Source organism: Tachypleus tridentatus, chromosome 11, assembly GCF_004210375.1.
Source record: "Tachypleus tridentatus isolate NWPU-2018 chromosome 11, ASM421037v1, whole genome shotgun sequence".
Classification (NCBI taxonomy): domain Eukaryota; kingdom Metazoa; phylum Arthropoda; class Merostomata; order Xiphosura; family Limulidae; genus Tachypleus; species Tachypleus tridentatus.
In genome coordinates this window covers 52989670-53002441 of record NC_134835.1, presented here as the reverse complement: position 1 = coordinate 53002441, position 12772 = coordinate 52989670, and the positions used below count along the sequence as shown (strand labels likewise).

General features: G+C 33.5%; 1 protein-coding gene across 3 annotated transcripts in view; it reads left to right on the top strand.

Moving 5' to 3' along the window:
* The first annotated feature begins 6294 nt into the window (after window positions 1–6294).
* LOC143232169 (uncharacterized) overlaps window positions 6295–12772 on the top strand; it is a 48052-nt gene continuing 41574 nt past the window's right edge. Inside the window, exons 1-2 of one of the 3 annotated variants that reach the window (XM_076467273.1) lie at window positions 6295–6584; window positions 8759–9312. In XM_076467273.1, the coding sequence (XP_076323388.1) occupies window positions 9231–9312 (82 nt within the window). In that variant the 5' untranslated portion in view covers window positions 6295–6584; window positions 8759–9230. The remainder of the gene's footprint in view (window positions 6585–8758; window positions 9313–12772) is intronic. The other 2 variants (XM_076467275.1, XM_076467274.1) reach the window with 2 other exon arrangements.

Below are 12772 nucleotides of genomic sequence, written 5' to 3'. Positions count from 1 at the left end.
GAAGTATTAACTAGATTACAGAAATTAAACTATGTCTGAATACCTACAGCATAATCATTTAATTCATAATTTATTCGGGGTAGTTTCCAAATTGATAAATATTGTTGAAAATCCACTTAATGAGCAACTGCTAGTTCAAGACGAATAACTTGATGTCCTTATTCAGGAACTGTTCTCTAATAATATCATGTTGGTACAGTAAATGTAGATGAATACTTCAAGCACTCAATAGTAGGGGTCGAGGATTTCAAGTAATTCATATATACATACATATACGGGTATAATATAAATGGTAAACATATATGTGACAAAATAACTTTTCAAGTGCACTATACCCAATAGATGGCGCTACGCATTGATGAACAGACACCCGACAGTTTCTAAAGATAACTTTATACTTTATACAAGTATAACATAAAAAGTAGACAAACAAGAATATAAAAAATTATGAATTTCAAAATGAAGTAGGAATCCTGCTATAAAAAGTAATAAAACAGTAATTTGACTACAATAAAATTATGAAATTTAATCCTTAATTTCGCCTACAGGATATATCTCTGCGTATAAAGCTGCCAAAGTAGAGATTAAACGGCCTGTCATGGCCTACCGGGTTCGCGCCCGACTCGCGCCACACATACTCGCCCTCCCAGCCGTGGGGGCGTTATAATGTGACGGTCAATCCCACTATTCGTTGGTAAAAGAGTAGCCCAAGGGTGGGTGGTGATGACTAGCTGCCTTCCCTCTAGTCTTACACTGCTAAATTAGAGACGGCTAGCACAGATAGCCCTCGAGTTGCTTTGTGCAAAAAAACAAACAAGATATTAAATTTTATAAATTTGTGATTGTGGTCTTAGTTCTTGTTTAATTACTTTTTATAGAAGGATCCCTAGTTCATTTTAAAATTCATAATTTGAATTAAGTACTATATTTGTTCTGAATCTCTGCCTTTCAGTTAATTCTATATTTTAACTGTAAACCTCTTCAATTTACACGACCTTTCGTTACAGAAGAGTTGCTCAATTGGTCAATATTAAAAGACACAAAAAGGGATGCTTTAAAATTGGAAGATTTTTTTTATTTGTATAGGTATTTCTAATTTTAATCTTTTGAAATGAAACAAAACAATGTTTATAATTATCAGAGATAATTTGTTGTTGCTTGTTGTTAAGCACATAGCTACACAAGAGACTATCTGTGCTCTGCCCATCACAAATATCAAAACCCGGTTTCTTATAATGTAAGTCCGCAGACGTACAAATAGCAAGAAAAATTATAACTGGATCAAACATGTGAAAATAAAATTAAAATGTTTGTTTGTCATTAAGCACAAAGCAGTACAATCTGTGCTCTACTCATGGCGGATATCGAAACGCGATTTTTTGCGATAGAAGCCCCTAGACTAACCTATAAGCCATGAAGGTCGAAACGAAAATGTAAAAATTCTGAGAAAATAGTATAAAACAAACATTCTAAGTACAGAGCTACAGTGTAATTTGTTTCATATTTTTGTTTAGTTGACTCAGTATCCAAAAGTTTCTAGTACGCTGTTTATATACACTTGAATGATAAAATTTTTAAGTATCCAAATTAGAAGTTCCACGTATCAGTAGGAATAGCCAGTACCCACCTATGCATAATGATGAAATCAGAAAAATTATTTTCAAAGTTAAGTGTTCGCTTTCGTTCTATAGATTCTATGCCAGTGATTCTAAAACTGTACAGTGTTCATTTTATCGACAAAAAAATAAAGTAAAAGGTTATAACAGCACAAATAACCTTAATCTCTGAAACAATGAGATCCTGAACTTGCTCACCACTGGCACATTTACTCACGAAAACCATATTATTACAGTTGTGAAAATATTCTCGTTTATATTTTCGTGGCTGTAATAACAAATTAATTTTTACTTTTTCCGAGTGTATTAGAATCAACCAAATAGTTTCAAGGTATGGAATATTTTTACTAGAACTATTTTATCTCCTTGATAGCCCCCCGCTAGTACAACGGTAAGTCTATAGATTTATAGTGCTAAAATCAGGGGTTCGATTCCTCTCGGTGGGGTCAGCAGATAGCCTAATGTGGCTTTGCTATAAGAAAACACATGCACACACACATCTCCTTTAAAGTTGAAATAAGAAGAAAAAGCCAAGATACAAATTGCTTCTTATAATATGTAATCTGCATAATAATGCAGATATAATTGATGTTACTAAAGTATCAACTTGTATGGCTTCCTTAATTAACCAACTACGTGTGTTTTTCATGTTACGTTGTAGCTAATTAATTAAAGCGCGTCTCGACATTAAGTTTAATGTTCCAGAAATGTAGAAAGAAAGAGTAAGCTAACCTGTAGGTGGATTCTTTTCTTGAACGCGTCATCCATTATATCGCACAACAGAAAATATATACAAATAAAACATTCATGTTTCTGTTGTGCGATATAACGGATGACGTGGTCAAGAAGAGAATCCATTTATAGGTTAGTTTACTCTTTCTTCCTACATTTCTTGGAACATTAAACTTAAAAGACAAATGAAGCTGCTAATATATATTCTATCAACGACATTAAATTTCTAATCTATAACTAATACTTTCAGCACTGATGAAGACATTACATCCTGCTAGTACTAACTAACCAATACTTTACGCATTATTTATCTTAATAAACGTATTAACAATAACGGAAAAAATACTGTTATTAATGTTGAGAATTTAAGAACTATTGTCATTCATTAAAAGTGTAATGATTACATTCTTGAAGAAAGCTCGAACGAACAAAATTCAGTTTTCAACATCTCTTCAAGTTGAAAGATTGTTGAATTTTATCATTTATAAACGTACTTTCTTTGCTTTTAACCTTCATCTGAATTTGTTTTTTTTAATAGTGTTTCCATGAACTAGGCACCCAGGATTTTGTCTGTGTGGAAGACTTTATTATATGACATCATTCTGGAATGAGCTAAAACTCTATTTTCAGCATTTTCAGACAGAACTAAAATTTCACACAGAGATTTACGAAGAAATTCGCAGATTTAATGAACTTATCGCAAATTTTTTGGCTCTTGTCGTACACAGAAGTAAACTTGAAAAATATGCATGTGGTGTTGTAGTAATTACCTACCCTTTCGGCCTTTTGGCTAACATCAAGTATAATTTGTTATGTTCTTAGCTATATGTTCGTGTTTTTGTTCCTTGTTTTCAGAGTAGATACAAAGGCCTTGACCTTGACGTCAGTAGGGTAATTCTTATCGCCTTCATCAGTGGTACTTTGCCACTTTTATTGCAACTCACTTACAATAATGCTGAACAAATTATACTGTAGGTTCTAGCTGAAACTCAGACTTCGATCGACGAAAGTGCCATCTAGCTATTTTAAAAGTTTGTTCTTCAATCTTTTATCTCTCTTTCACTTCTTTGAATGTCATCAACTAACATAGTAGTGCCAGCATAACTTTTCAATTGATACATTTCTCTGTCACAACTTGTTGTACATGGTTGGCAGATTAAAATAGTTTTGTATTATTATATTTCTTACAAATGTCGTTTCCAATCACCATCATAAGACCGTCTGGGCCTCCTGGTAGTAACAAAACGCATAAAATCCTTAGTAAAGTCATGTAGAACGCAAATAACCGTTTGTTCTTGAAAAGAGCACTGAAACTTGATGCCTTTCGTCAAACTTCTTTATTTATAAAGTTCGATGTCGCTGTGGATTCGATACCAAAGAACTATAGAATTGAATATTCATCGTTCCCATGCTATGTTGGAGTACTACAAGAGCACCTTGCTTTCACACTTGAGTTATTGGATGATCTGAATCGTTTTTTCGCTGTCACTAAATTCACTGGGTCCTCAGAAGTATTACTGGACATTTCATCTTCATCACTCTTCAATGAGAATAGAGTAATCAGGCCTTCCTTTTTTGTTTCTTCGTGCCTTTAATTTGATCTGCGGATGTTTCTGACCTGCTTTTCGTGCTATTTTGACCTCGAGTTTGAACGGTTGCATCCACACCGACATTAAGGGCATTTCCCACAAGTACCACACAAAAGCACTTTGTACTTACAAGCCATTTTCTTCTTTTCCTCTGTTAACGTTACTTTATCAATACAAGATCACAACACTTATTCACTGAATCTCAATAGTATGTCGATATCTATTTTGTAACTAACCATGAATTCGGTTTTCACAAAAGAAACAGCAATCGCCTGCTTTTTGTCCAATTAGGTTTCGGTAAAAGTGTTAGCCAATAAACAAACAATCTAGAATGACTTGAAAAGTTAGGTTCTGCTAAATCCTGGATGCCTGACCCATAAAAACAGTGTTAAAATATTCCCATTAACATGTTTAAAAGCTGATTTTTAACATTTAAAAATAATTCATAGTATATCGTGTATAATATTAAAATGAACGTTTAGATTTACTTACACCGTATCTATTGTTATATAAATTTTATATACTGTTTTTCTAGCGTTAGTTTTGGTTTAGTTTGAATTTCGAGCAAAGCTACACGGGAGATATCTGCTCTAGCCGCCCCTGATTTAACAGTGTCTTATATCACCCACAGCCAACTCTAGCATTAGTTAGGACTTGAACTATCGAACCTTAGCTCCACAGTTAGCAAGCTGAAAAACGGAACATGCTCTGTCTTTATTTATATTAGTCGATAGCTTAGTTAGGAGGTGGGGATGGGGTGAGGGGATTTTGAATTTTAGAATCAGCATTAAGATTCAAAATAAAACTTTGTTTATTACCTCCATCGGGAAGAATGTGTCGCCTTTGATGGATGATCACATTAAGTTTGTGAAATCGACGCAGGTAAAAGAAAAACAAACAACAAAACAATGTATAAATTAACTAAAAATGCATTATTTTCTCATTTACTTGTTGGCAACTTAAAAGACACTTTTCAATAACGTATTAATGTTTTCTTCATATTGCCTTCTACTTGAGGGGAATAAAACACTGACAAGTCAAGAGATGTGGAGAGCAGAGTGTTTTTAATAAAAAACATCTTAAGTCTGAAAAAACAAGTTCAGCCAAGAAAGGACTGAGTGTACAGCCAAGAAAGGACTGAGTGTACGACTTAAAGGAATAAAATCAATACTTGCAGTCAGACTGGTACCTACAGATGTAACATTGATAATATTTCACAGCAAATATTTATTTATTAATTAGCCAGGCCATATTTTTGCTCAACTTGTAAATGACGTGTAAAAGAAATTTTAATACATTAAGTTATTCGACTGTCCAAAAATGGTATGAAGCAAATGAACATCGTCCAAACAGTACCATACCACCAGAGTGCTTTGTCCATAATCCAGAAACGTCATTGGGCTGCAGAAAAAGTTGTTCTGGGAAAAACTATTGGTAGACGTAAAAAAAAAAAAAAAAAACTAACCGAGATTGCCGTGTCTAATCAGGTTAACACATCAAGGCCGAAAGTAGTTTTGCAACACTTTACGACACGAAAGAAATGAATACATTCATTTCAGGGTATTTAGAAGAACAATGAATAGAAAACTGAACAAACAATGATATTTTGCAAAAAGAGCCATCTCTAAACTGACGTTAATCGGAATTCACTGCCGTCAACGTGTTACTTGAATAACAGAGTATGCCAGCTTAGAGTTGGAACACTGGTGAAATGTCATCTTTCCAGATTAACCCTGTTTCTGTATTGTTAGTGCTTATGGTAGGATTCGTGCTCATCATTTGCCTGAAGAACAAGGTTTGTTTTTTGAATTTCACACAAAGCTACACGGGGGCTATCTGCGCTAGATGTCACTAATTTATCAGTGTAAGACTAGAGGGAAAGCAGCTACTCATAGCCGTCCACTACCAACTCTTTTTAACAACGAATAGTGTGATTGACTGTGACATTATAGCGCTACCACGGTTGAAATGACAAACATATTTGGTGTGACAGAGATTCAAACCTACGATCCTTAGTTTTTGAGTAGAGCTCTCTCAGGTTATTACATTCGTATTTATTATTACTATACCATCGATTTCAATTAATATCTGCAGCAGTTCAGTTTTTAAAAGTTGTTTTTTTTCAGATTGACTTATTTCAGTTTTTATTCTTTCCTTAACAATCTCTTAATTTTATAAGTTATTTAACTCCTTACTTAGTCCTGTCATTTAGCCTCCACTATATTTGCATAAACTAATTTAAAAATTTCCGGTGTAAATAGGCTTTTCGGGCTTGTAAACACCAATAACTTCTCAGAACCAACAACAATAAATGTTAGTCTGCAATTATATTCAGTCTAAAGAAAATATATTTAAGGGGGCGGGTCGGCTTTCGCGCGAATTTGTTACCCTACTTACGTACAAGTTGTTAAAACGTCCATGAAGTAATAAGGGAAAATTAGTGGTTGTTTGTTTCGTAATAAACAAATGTGGCAGTTACGTTTAGCGGATTTTCCAAAAGTAAAAGCCACTATTCATTTGGTCGTTAAATTGTAAATTTGGGTATTGAAATGGATCCTTATTATTATATAATACTACTAATATAAGTGAGTGTCTAGCTTGGAGTGAGTACTTAGTCATTGCTTATTAAGTTATTGTTATTCACAAAGTAAGTTGTTATTGTTATTTATAGGTGTATTAAACTTTTGTACGTTTCTAAATTCTACGCTTTCTAGCTGTAGTGAGGATGTGCGATAGAATGGCTTCGATCAATTGGAAATTAAAATTTACATATCTGACTAATATCGGAAAGTCACTGTGCACTTATATATTTATTAACAGACGTGTTTCAATATAGAATACAGGAGGTAAATATGAATGACAGTTATAAAAAATATTGAAAGTGAACCCCGTTGGCATCAGTACAGGCCTGGATCCTTCTCATTTTATTTCTAAACACCGCTATCAGTTGCTGGCTTGAAATAGACTGAATAAAATACGATTACAAAACTGCACAGTGACGTTCAGAACACCGTGTACTTTCTTTACACTTACAGATTTCACTCATTTTCAGTAAATGCAAGATAATTTGAATTACACGTTTAGTATTGATAATTTTATGGGACCTAACTAAAATGACTTGACAGAATAAAGTAATTTATTCTGTGTAATTTATTCGAGTGTAAGACACTCGAGCCGTATAAATGATAAGCACTATGCATGCTGTTTTTAACAGTGGCATATGTAAAATAATTTTAAGGTGTATTTATTAAATTCCAAAAGAGAGAATTTTATACAAAGCACAAATGTTTAATTAGGTCTTACTTTAGATACTGTAAATTTGGTTCTGCCTTTCTAAGGAAAGATGTTGATGTAATGAAAAGTTTTCAGAGGAAAAGTTATTACTAATAGTATTATTATTACTTGTTGCTATTAGTATTACAGATTATATTTGAGGTGAAAGAGATGTTTATATATAACAGTAACAATAACAGGTATAGGTAAAGATTTCATAAATTCTTTTTTTCTAAGAAAGAAATTTGAAGTTTATGAGATTATCCAAGGAATTAGTAGGAAAATGATTTTTTTATGATATATTCTGAAAAACAATAAGAAATAAATATTAAGCACTTGAGAAAAATAGACTGATCTCCAGATATGATGATGTTTTTTACTGTTTGTTACTAAGAGAGTGATTGACTTGTGTAATTAGTTGTTATCAACACTTGTAATGGCCAAGTGAACATAGTTGAAATGAGAGAATGATAGTTTTATGAATGACCAATTGGTCCCTTGTTACCCTCAGTACAACTAGAAATATCCAAGAATTCAAAATCATCAGCAAAATGTAGTAATTATGACCCTATCAATATCATTAATGTAATTTTTTAAATAATAAACAAATGTGCAAACATGAATTTTGAGCCACTTCATTAGCAATATGGATCCAGTTCACTGGATGTATTAATAATACCAGCAGTACCTTGGTTTCACCATTCAAACTATCTTACTGCAATGAATGCAACAACTATATGTGTATCTGTGTATGTGATTGAAATATTAAGTACAATGTAGTGCCATACACTGAATAGCACTATTAAAAAAAATCTGTAAACAATTTCATACTTTGAATATTCAAGAGTCAGACACTTAGAAAAATAACTACAGTATGTGCAACAACCATTTATTTATAACAAAACACATTTTAAGTAAAAGTACTCTCTTCATTAACAAGAACACAACTTTTACTAAAACTGAACCTGAGAGTTTGATTATATCTGTATTGATCTAATTTTTAAATATAGTACTAAAAGTGGAGTTTTAAGAAAATTATTTTTTGAAAAAGGATAATATTTATATAAAAGCATCACAGTTCATATCACCACAATTCAAAAACTTTTTTCATGCAGTACTTCACAGAAAAAAAAACTTTTTTAGAAAATGTTCACATTTTGTATACATGTTTTCAATGAGACATGAATACTATAATTAGTAATTATTAGCACAAACAGCTACCCATAGGGCAGCATTTCTACTAGTACAATTAACCAGTATTTCTCAAACTGCTGTTGTTATCACTTTATGTGGAACCTTATCAAAAATGTTTTGAAGATCTAAATTTTCCAAATCAACATTCATTTTTCTATGTTCAGATAACAAATAACAATCTCAAAATGAAAAGTAACAGATTGATGGACCAAGATTTCTTTCTATATGGTGAATCCATGTTGGTTTTATTTACCTGCATAATGTTTTACTATTGTTAGTAATGAATTTACAAAATGTACTGTGTTGTGTACATAATTTAATTTTAAACAGTTCGTAAATGTTATTTTATTTCAGGTTAAGAAGATGTGAAACAATTTCTAGCTGAAAGTGATTTCAGTTTTGAAATGGATAGTATTAGAAAAGGTCTTCATAACAGGAAGAGAACTACCAAGCTTCCTCTCAGGAACAAAAGTAAACAAAGTAATATTTCTTGTTACTTCAACCCACATAAACACTTTAAAGATGGTAGGACTGAAGATGAAAGCTGTGTTGCAGATACAACAGATGAAGCATCACAGATTAGTGATTTCTCGAGCCATCCAGAATTCAGCTCATAGACTCACTAAAATTTCAAAAAACTAAAAGGAAAAAATTGGACAGTTGTGATAGCTACCCTCATAACAATTCAGATGTCAAAGAAAAAGAAAGTAATATAAAAAAGTTGAGAAGTATATCAGATTCTATAAACAATGAATATTGCAATTCACCCATAAACAAGGATAAAAATGTAGACCTTCAGCCAGAAAATGTTTGTCCCAATTGTCAGATGCCTTTCTCAGCTTTAGTAAAACAGTCGGTAGAGTGGCATCTTTCAGAATGTATGGAAGTGGATCGTTCCATGCAAGAAGGCAAGTGTATATGTTTGTTGTTATGATTATTAATGATACTAAGAGCAATAAAATCCTTCCAGAGTCTAAAGAGGTAACTTGTTCACTATTTTACTTATTTATAACTTCCTTAACACTAACAACAAAAGAAGCTATTATCTCAAACTTAAACAAAAGGAAAATATAACAGTACTGTGCAAAACTACTGTTTTTGTTTGTGATTTTTGAATTTGTAGTTGACTTAACAAATTGACATTCTTTTGTCTTTGTTGCAATTTTTTTCCATCCATTTTCTCTAACTATTACATTTCCACTACATTACTCTCAACAATTTATGCAAGTAAAATATTCATATAGAATAAGAATAATAAGAACAAAAGTCTTGAACCCCAGAATTTCTTTTTAGGCATTTCCTCCATCTGTTTCAAAAACAACTAGAAATACTATCTATTCATAAACTTGGCATTCAGCTGTTATCCCTTAAGATTAATTAGTACAGCACATGCCCTTGTATGTGACAGGTCTTGGATTTCACACTGGATTGTCTATAAGCATTGAGCTGTGGACCATGATTTACTAACAAATTTATTAGTGATGTTCCCACTTTCATGTATCTAATGGTTGGCTTTTTTCAACCCATTTCTACTCCATTTTAGGCCTCTAGTCATGTTTTTTTTTTTCTATGTGGAGCCTGCCTCACCTGGGGAAGAATGTGGCAAACTATTCTACCTCTGTCCTATATTTTTCTCTTTTCTCTCACTTTTCTGTTTGCTATGCTTGTAAGTCAAATAAATTATATTTTTTATTGCATATAATAATTTTTTAGTTATTTTCTTCATGTACCTCTGTCCTAACTTTGCTTTACTGTGTATCTTTCTTGTCCTACTCGTCTTTGTGACTCTGTTACTATGGCCATTTATATCTACTTTATCTCCTCTTTCTCTTTCATTCATCTTTTCAAATATCTGGTAATTCTTCTCCTTTATTTCCCTTCTGCCCTTCACATACTCACTGTAGTTCTTCATGATCACCCTCTGTAGCTTTGATAGCAACATCTGTTATTTTTGCTAGTTTAATTTCCATTTCTTTTGTCTAATTTGACCCGATTTCTTACTGTTAAGTGTCTGAATCCTTTTCTCATATCTGAAACCCCTGTCTTCCCAGTTGCTTACAGATCTGGTTTATGGGGGTGTATCCAAATCCTTAGAATCTGGAGTTTAAGCTTTTCACTTGTAATCTTTCTTGTTTCTTTGATTGTCCATTCTCTGCTTACCACCCATCCTCAGGAGTTGTCTGTTCCGTGATCTGTCACTTCCTTTCATTGTCTCTCCCTCCAACACATTTAGTTATTGCAACTCTTGGTAGTGACTCTTCTTGGAAACTGATCCTGGAGTTTGGTTCCATTACTGCCAACATCTCTCACTTTACCCTTCTGTGTACTTTATTCTTCAGGAACACTTGGGTTCTGAACATTCTTTCTCTTTCTCCACTCATATTCCTCTTTTCTGCCTTATTCCAACTCATTCTCTACATTTTCATCATCTTCTGGACATTGTGCTCTATGTATTGGTAGCAAGAGCTGTGAAACTTGTTTTCAACTTCACTCTGGGCTTTTGCCACTTCTTTTGTCAGATTTTAGTCATTAACTTGTTGTGCCTGAGTTACTTTTATTTTTCTTTCACTTCAAAAAGACAACTTTCTCCAGCTGCACTGACCCTTTTTCATGAGCTGTATTAAACCAGGATAGATGTTTTTAATGCCTTCTTTCTCATTTCCATTTGTTCTGTGTCCTTTTATTTCTCCATTTTAACCTTACTTATCATATCTTTCAGTTCTGTCTTCTCATTGGCTTAGCCGTGGCACCATATGTTTTCAGCCAGATCTTTGCTTTCTTTGTTCAGTACATGCATATTCTGGACCTTTATTTCTACAATTATGTGGTTATTGGGCTTCTGGCCCAATCTGAACCAGATTTAACTATTGTTACCTACACTCTTCTTCAGAAGACCTCTTGACTGGACTGGCTGGTCTAATTTTCCAAGACTTTGACTCTTACTCAGTTTCTTGTTCTTCTGGAGTTTTTCCTCTACTTCTGTGCAGGGCAGGCTTAAACATTTACACTCCATATTTGTGTCATGGAGATTTTGGGATCAAAGACACTTCCCTCACATTTGGGGAATCCTACTACCCTTGGTGCCCAGATCTCTCTTGATTATGAAAACATGTATCCCCTTAAAATGAGTTCTGAGGAATCATTAAAAGATGTCTTGTGTTTTCTTATCTGCCTTTTTGTGAGCATGTTTTCTTTTTTACATGCCTTTGTTGTTGTGGTCTGATAGTTCCAACACATCCTGGAGTATACCACTCTCCCTAAGATCAGATTTATTTTTCAACAATGCATCTCATATAAGAGGGAAATTCTCAACATCATCACTTTGTCATAGTTCAAGTCTTTAGAAAAGCTTTATCTGCATATCAGTATTTTGGAGATGACTGCAGCTTATTGGTCTTACCCTATTTTCCAGTGATGTTTGTCCAGTTATTGTGAAGATCCACTTAAATAACTCATTGATCATTACTTCAGCATAGGCACAGATAGCCTAGTTGCTTTGTGCCATAAAATGCTGAGGCTGAACCAACTACTTCAATGTAGTTTCAAAGAGATACTTGTCCTCAGGACCTGTACTTTCTTGCTCTAGACTTTCTTCTTTGAACCTATGGTCAACATACCATATGAAATGTCATGTTCCTGTGATTTATCTGGTAGTGGATTGTTCTCTTGCCTTTGCAGAATCCATTCCACATAGTTGCTCTTACATTTTTCTGTCTTTTGTTGGCTTTATTCCCATTTGACACTTTTGTGACTCCCACTTTGAAAGTTTCTCTTCATTTGACTTCAAATGTTTATTTTACAAAACAGGATGAGATTTATTCAATTTCTTGTGTAACTTATGAAATATATTTGCACAATAGCTTATTTTATTCTCTTTTGTTAGCATTCTACCCTTGCCTTTTATTAACATGCCTGGTATATGTACCACTATTGGTCTTTCTACCACTCCCTTCAGTCAAATTGTCCTACTCCTCTTTTCTACTTCCCTTTTTACCTGGCTTTTTATGTACAACTTTTCTGATTTGTTGTCCAAGGCAGGTTACTATGTTGCATTGTCCACAATCTTCTGACCATTGCCAGGCAAGAATCACTTTAATATGATTTCCTCCTCACTTCATCCAGTTCCCATCCTGTACTGGACCTATGTGTAGTTCTTCAGACTGTTATTTGCCCTGCACCCCTCTCTTTAGCCAATGGGCTCCTTTCCTTGTATCATTTGTCCCTTGAGATGTATTTCTCCTCCTTGCCTGTGTTGGTTGTCATTCAGTCATTTATGCTCTACATGCTGTATTATGTTGTTTTCAGTTCACTCATTTCTTCTGAAGACTGGCTGCCAAGAAAATTATTGAATGTTTTCTCTCTATCTCT